The following is a 7,223-nucleotide window of genomic DNA, read 5'->3' as shown; positions in this document are numbered from 1 at the left end:
ATTATTGTATTATATATGAATTATACCTACATAGCACACAATAATGTATATATATTTATTATCTAGATTATATGCATAATAAAAAATTACTCTTGAATTGCAAAGGTTCTAACATCAAAAGTAGTTTTCAATCCAAAAGAATTGGTTAGAACCTTGACACAAAAGGTGCCAATGCTATATGTGAGTACAACCAAGACAATAATATTTTGAAGTCTAACGTAGTGTAATCAATCAAACACATCTTTTATGTTTCTACTTTTACTTTCAAAAAGCCAAAAAAAAGTAAAGATCGAATTGCTGAGCTTACCAAAAGCAAACATGAGAAAACCAACGTGGCCACCTTTGTAGTACCAAGTACATTTTCTTTTGAAAAACATAACAAGTGTAGCATGGATGCTTGCTTACAAATAAGGCATGGATGCATGGATGATTACAAGAGTAGTTATCTTTGTGGTACCAAGTATATTTTGCTTTTGAAGATTATGACAAGTACCAAGTATATAAGAAAATTTTACTTTTGAAGATTATAACAAGTGCATAGATGCTTACATACGAGTAAGACAAGACAATTACACAGAACAAGGACCCTGAGTTCATACCCCAAACCATGCTAGTTCTGACAAAACACCACATACTTGTAAGGGCATAACAAACTTGCCAATGGAACAAGACGAAGCAAAGATTTACCCCACATTGGCTACTTATTTGGCAATCTTGCCTGTTACCACCATTAGGCATGTCCCTCCCACCCATTATTACATCCAAGTGTATGATACTTACCTTGTGAGAAGGAAAGAAAAAGACCCATTAGCGAGGACAAGGCGATGGAGCGCGCCCACGAATCACGTCCAAGTGTGTGAAGGCCCTAAGAGACATTTGTTCACGCGTTTCAACACAGCACATACGCACCCACGGATCACGTCCGAGTGTGTAAAGACCTAAGAGACACTTGTTCAGGAGCTTTAAGACACCACATACGCGCCCACGGATCACGTCCAAGTGTGTACAGACCCTAAGAGACCCTAAGAGACGTGTGTTCACGCGCTTAAGACTGTTGTAAAAGAAGGTAAGAGAGATGGCTTGCAGCATAAGTAATACCCGGGTTAATCCTGATAATAAGCAGCTTGGATTAACCCTAATTAAACCTACTTATGATGATGGCTTGGCAGTGTGGGATTGTTTGCAGTGGGCGATGGCTCCTTGGACGGCAGTATGGAGGTCATGCAGGGAAGAGGTAGCAGGGGCGCCTTTGTTGACAACGGCAAGGACACCACTATGGTGGGGCGAGGACCTCATGGAAGCTGGGCAGCTTGCAAATCCCACATTCTTATACTTTGAAGAAGAAGGGCCTGCACCATGCTGCATGTAACCATAATCTGGATTAAGGTTGGCATTATCAGCCCTTCTCACAGGAGACTTTGCAAGAGGAGTTGAACTTAGGCTCTTGGCCTTCATGTTGTTGAAGCCATTCATGTCCTCATTCATGCTGTTGTGCTTGTTCTTGAAAGACAGCTTCCCATACAGTGGCCTCTTCACCTTGCTCACATACCTCTGCCAACTCTCCCTTGCATTCCATGCAAAACCCATCTTTGCCTTCTCTTTCCCTTGCCTCCCTTCACTGCCCACATCATAATTACAGCTCGCTTGCTGCCTTAGCCCCCTCACTTCCCCACTCCTTACATAGTAATTAGTGCCTAATTGCCCTCCATAATCATCATTACCCAGCCATAATCCCCTGCTGCAGGTTGCTTGCTGCCTTCCTTTCTTCATTTCTCCTCTGCCCACAAAGTGATTAGTGCCTGATTGCCTTTCCCAGTCATCACCATCCCACCCTATGCTCTGGTTATGCTGGCCTGCTGCAGGGAGCTTGAAGGTGAAAACTGACCTCTTCTGCTTGTTAATCTCCCCTGCTGATGTGATCTTCCCATGATCATCACCTCTGTCGTCAACCCAAATCTTGGAAGCCTTTCTGAGTCCACTGAAGAGTGTCTTCCAGCTCCATTTCTTTAGCTTGGAGGGAGGCAAGGGGGGCTTACCATGGTGACGATGGTGATTAACTTCAGCATTAGTATTGAGAACGGTATTAAAACCAGTATTGATACTGGTATTAGTGGCAGGATTAACTTTAACCATGGTAAGTTGTGGAGCCTTTCTCTCAGCACCATGGAAGCATGAGTCTTGGGAGCTTCCATTAGAGCATCTTGAAGAGCTGCTACTGTCTCTGGAGTCCTTTTCTCCAGAGCCCCAGTAGCTACTCTGCTGCGATCGGAAGCTTGATGAGCGTGAATCGTTCTTGAAAGCATCGAAAACACCATCTAACCTACAAGATCTGATAAGATTAGCCCCTTCTTGCACACAAAACCCGGTAGACAACCCCTCTTCACACTTCATGGGAAATCCTTCTCGATAGGCACATTGCATAGGAAACCCTTCTTCATTAGCACACCCCAGAGGAAACCCCTCAGATTTCTTAAGAAACCCCTCTTCATTAGCACACTTAAAACCCAACAAACCTTCTTGATTGGCTGCAAAAATGGCCTCTTCTTCATCAAGATCCTCTCCTTTGATGCATTCTAATGTTTGCACTAGCTGTGACCTAGGGTCATGCTGTAATGGGAGAAGCTGGCCTCTGAAGAAAAGCTCATCTGCAGGGGCCACCTCCATAGCTGTCTCATACAAATCATCCTTCATGGTCATGTTAGACATGGTGAATTCGAACTCCTCATGTGAATCCAATGATTTCTGTAGCCTCCTTACCCTTGGGCTGTTATCCCTTCCATTAGAATTTCTATGCATGGCAAGGTCCATGTCTATGTATTGGCACTTATACTCTATGTTGTCTTCTACCATGTTTCTTCTCTTTGCTCGGGTAGAGTCCTCCATAGACAATGTCGAAGTGTCGAACTGTTGGAGAGAATGCAGCTCAATTTATAGTGAGTAGAGCTTTAATGGCTGTCCTTAACTGAGCTAATCACCCCTTATTGATGAAGCCAAGCCCTGACACACACAAAAAAAGAAGAAGCTCAGAAGTCTGTAGATCTCAATGAATTCTTAGTTGGCTTCACCAGAAGCCAAGTAGAATAACTTAGTGTAAATAAAAAACAAATAAGGCTAAGGAGAGCTCATTATGGAGTTAATAAAAAGCTTAGTAGAGCTTATTGAAAGCTTAGTGCAGTTCATTAAAAGCTCAGAAGAGCTCGTTGCGAGGCTCGTTGAAAGCTAAGAAGAGAGCATTCAAAGCTCAGTAGATGTCTCTATAAGCTTAGTATAGATCTCATTAAAAGCTTATTGAAGTCGTGAAGCCAAGGTAAAGGTTAGCTACTTACTTAACCAGCAATCTTTGCAGCTAGAAGATATAAACAGGATAAGCATAGCATTGACAGGAGAGGCTAAATGTCATTGCAAGAAGAAGAAATACTTAGGAAAGTGCCATGAAACTAAGGTCTTTGTCATGGAAGTAAGGTCTTAGAAGAAATGCTTAGACAAGTGCTATGAAACTAAGGTCTTAGATGGCATATATATAAGAGGCAACCCTGTGAAGCCCAGCTAAGCTAACTCAAGCTCTCTCAACCTATACCCATGTGCACAAAGAGGGGAGGAGCCCATCAAAAACATATATAAGTATATTATAGAACAGAAACCTCTCAATAGGAAACTGCTTGACTTGCCCCTATATTCAAAACGTGTAGTTGAGAACCATCACCACCTCATGAGGTCTGCAGGATCAAAAGCCATTTAAAAGATAAGAAGATAAAAGGCCTTAGTGGGTCACTGCTCCATACACACAGACACACACACAGAGAGAGAGAGAGAGAGAGAGAGAGAGAGAGAGAGAGGGAGAGGGAGCGGGCATTGAAAACACTGACAAGACTCAAGACAATGAAAAGCCAAAATCATCACGACTCTACAGAAAAGTGTGGGTGTGAATCGTACCTGCATATACTGCTTAAGGATGAAAGCCTGCATGCAATGAGAGCTTTGTGTGCAGCTCGGAGGCAGAGGGTCTACTTGAGCTCATTATGGCATTGTGCACGAAGTGCCTATGTTGAATAAAAGCCTCGGCTTTCCATGCATGGGTTTGCCTCGCTTTCCATGCATGGGTTGGCAATGGCATGATGAGGACATCTCAACCGCAATTCAACCTATGGAGAGAGTGACTAGAGAGAGAGAGAGAGAGAGAGAGAGTGAGTGACTAGAGAGAGAAAGAGAGAGAGAGCATTGATAGATAATACATGCATCTGAATAGAGATTAAATGCACACCTGCAATCATAGTATCATACACACATACACTCTCTCTAAGGTCCAACACACGTACACTCTCTCTCTATGTACGTTCGTATGACGTGTGTGTGTGTGTGTGTGTGTGAGAGAGAGAGAGAGAGAGAGAGAGAGAGAGAGAGAGAACACAAGGATAGTGGTTGCATTAACAGCATGATAATCTACAGGATAATACATGCATGCATGCATGTTTGTGTATATATTATATCTATGTTATACGTCCGTAAGTGTGTGTCTCCACATGTTAAGTATACGTCTATATGTGTATGTATACACACGTATGAATGTATGGTGGGAGAGAGTACGTAAGCTGATAGGGGGAGTGCAATGATATACGGTGATGAAGAGGGAGCGGGCGCAAAGATACACAGAGGGAGAGAGAGAGAAAGAGAGAGTAGATACACTGTGTGTGTGTGTGAGAGAGAGAGAGAGAGAGAGTAGATACACTGTGTGTGTGAGAGAGAGAGAGAGAGAGAGAGATAGAGAGAGAGGATGGGGTTTACCGCACAGAATGGAGCTTAGATTCCCAAGAGAGAAGAGAGCAAAAGGCTTCCAGCAGTGAAGCGGGAAAAGAACGAAAAGAGCAGCCACCACCACCTACATGATGGGTTGGTAGCTGCCAGTTTCGTACGTTAAAAAGAGAAGAGGGAAGGAGTGAGAGTACCCTCCTTGAGACAGAAGAGTTCACATGTCCTCTTCCCTTTCCTTCTTTCTAACGGGCAACCTTGCCAATTTTTACTCCTATATTAAAGTTGTATCTAGTGAAAAATACTCACTTATACCTTTGGCCTCTAACCCACCCTAGTGGCATCTGAAATTCAATACTTACTCTCCACAAATTTTGTTTTTCCCAACATACCCTGTTGAATTTTCCATCTATCAATGATTGTGGTCTAAGTTGACATTTAAATTGTACATCAATGATTTATACGTCTCGATGGTGTGTACAAGGAGAGGGAGTTGACAACGGTCACTTGCAACTTTACAACAAGTCCTGAAAAGAACTGCTAACTTGGTTGTTAGATTGTTAGCCTAGCAAATTGATAGTGAGAATAATACAAGGACAGGTGCTAGTCCAGGTTGCCAAATTGTGGTGCCTCAAGTGCTCGTTCAAGGTGGTGAAAAACTTCATTATAAACTGGTAATATTTAAAGGGGGGACATGGAAACCTGTGGAGAGCTTTGTTTTAGCTAACCACTGGACACAAAAGAGCAAGCAAATGTGAAGACTCATAGGGAGGATTCAGTTGTAAATTTAACAATAATAGGGGACATGGAAAGGGGACTGAAGCATGTGATTGGTTTTATCACAGATGCAATATCAAGATCATGAACACTTTTAACCATTGTGGATCGTGGTTGACAAAGGATTTTATGCGAGGTTTAGACCCACACGTAGATCAAACGTTTTGTCAACACATACACTATTAGTAGTACTAGACCTACTTGTAGTAGTAGAAACCTTCACAAATGCATATAGCATAAAATGCAGTAGTAGTAGGCCTAGTAGTGGTAACATGAACCTTTATAAATGCACACAAATAGATCATTAAAATTTGTTTTTCAAGAAAAAGTGAGATCCTTTATCAAGTCCATCCATCACTATGTAGCACATTGGAGTATGTTATATAAACAATGCAGGCTTCAAGTGGAATATTTATGGTGTCGCCCTTATCTTTAATTGTTCATGGGCAGGTGTTTCCATGACCTTCTTATTGTTTGGCTTCTCAAACACATGATGCAAATGTGTTTGTTTCTTCCCAATAAATTACTTAATCTCTACAATGACCTAAACAAAAAGAGAAATAATGTAACCTGATCGAAGTCATTTTCACAACCATATATGAAGAACTGTAGAATTGCTTTTCTTCTTTACAATAAGAATACATGATTATGAAAAATAATCTTTCTTAAGTTCTGTTTAGAGCCTATCTCAAGAACTTCTACAATTTAAAGCTTGAATATGGAATTAGAAAATGCAAACTTGTAAGTATATACAAGTAATCAACAAGTGCAATATCTTGAATATGGAATTAGAAAATGCAAGTAAATATAAATTTTGATCTTGAGTGCATGCTTTAATTTAGTTAATGTAAGATTTGATTTAATTAATGTTTGCTTCAAGCCTCTTGCATGCTTAATCTTATATATTTTTGACAACTCATCATGCCTATTTGACGAACTCAATGGTCTTAACCTCTTGCTTCCTTCATGCCATTAATGATTCTTTCCTCCACCCACTACATTTTTTTGCTCTCCTCATTTTCAAATGAGGAGAGCATTTTCAAATGAAGGTAAGTGCATTTTATTGAGCAAAAAGATTTGCAACCATTCATCTATGACTAATTAATGTATAAGGAAAACACCCAATATAGTTAGACATATATGCGTCCTTGTATATATCTCACTTTTACTTTGGTCTTGTCCTCGGGGGTTGTACCTTTAGGAAGACCTACATACAACGTTCGTTCAAAGGGTATTTAAAAATACCCTTTTTTGTGAATTTCAACTTAATAAAATGATCCCTTTCTCTTTATAAACTTACAAGTTGTCATTTAAAACCCCCTTATGTAAGTAGATATTTTTTCTCAAAATCTTGATTTAAAAAACCCTCCTAATGATCACACGTAGTAGACTTACTTTTACTTTGGTTTTTTCTTAAGGCATGAAAGCATTGTTAGTCTTGAATAAAATCTTCTTGGTCAATAACCTTCAATGAACTCAAGTTGTCCATTGGATCATTGCATGCACTCTTTTTAGGGGGGATAGTACATATACTATTCTACTTGGGTATATTTAAGGTGGTAAGTGTAGCAATAGCTTCAACCAATTATAGAGGCATGGGAGTGCAAAAGAGTTCATTTATTGCTTACCTAGCACTAGTTTGGTAACAAGATGGAAACGTTTCCTAGGGAATTTTTATGTCCTATGAATTTAGAAATTTT

The 7,223-nt window shown here is 40.5% G+C and overlaps 1 protein-coding gene across 3 annotated transcripts; it reads right to left on the bottom strand.

Annotated features, from left to right (window-relative positions):
• Positions 1-393: 393 nt before the first annotated feature.
• On the bottom strand, positions 394-4,855 carry LOC147621387 (uncharacterized). 3 transcript variants are annotated; one of them, XM_086824145.1, is made up of 2 exons: positions 3,934-4,855; positions 394-2,997 (listed from the first exon to the last, which is right to left on the bottom strand). In XM_086824145.1, exon 2 carries the CDS (start codon positions 2,881-2,883, stop codon positions 1,150-1,152), a length of 1,734 nt encoding a protein of 577 aa, XP_086680271.1. In that variant the 5' UTR covers positions 2,884-2,997; positions 3,934-4,855; the 3' UTR covers positions 394-1,149. The 3 variants fall into 3 exon arrangements, with proteins under 3 accessions (XP_086680271.1, XP_086680270.1, XP_086680268.1); XM_086824144.1 differs by lacking the exon at positions 3,934-4,855 and adding an exon at positions 3,327-3,900; XM_086824142.1 differs by lacking the exon at positions 3,934-4,855 and adding an exon at positions 3,642-3,785.
• Between the last annotated feature and the right edge of the window lie 2,368 nt (positions 4,856-7,223).

The sequence above is a fragment of the Cibotium barometz genome, chromosome 30 (assembly GCF_041138505.1).
Source record: "Cibotium barometz isolate CiBa-2024 chromosome 30, ASM4113850v1, whole genome shotgun sequence".
Lineage (NCBI taxonomy): Eukaryota > Viridiplantae > Streptophyta > Polypodiopsida > Cyatheales > Cibotiaceae > Cibotium > Cibotium barometz.
The sequence above is the reverse complement of the archived record's forward strand: the minus strand, read 5'-3'. Positions and strand labels throughout refer to the sequence as shown.

Coding starts and splice junctions, on each gene's coding strand:
- LOC147621387 (XM_086824145.1), bottom strand. CDS start 2,883: ATGGAGGACTCTACCCGAGCAAAGAGAAGAAACATGGTAGAAGACAAC.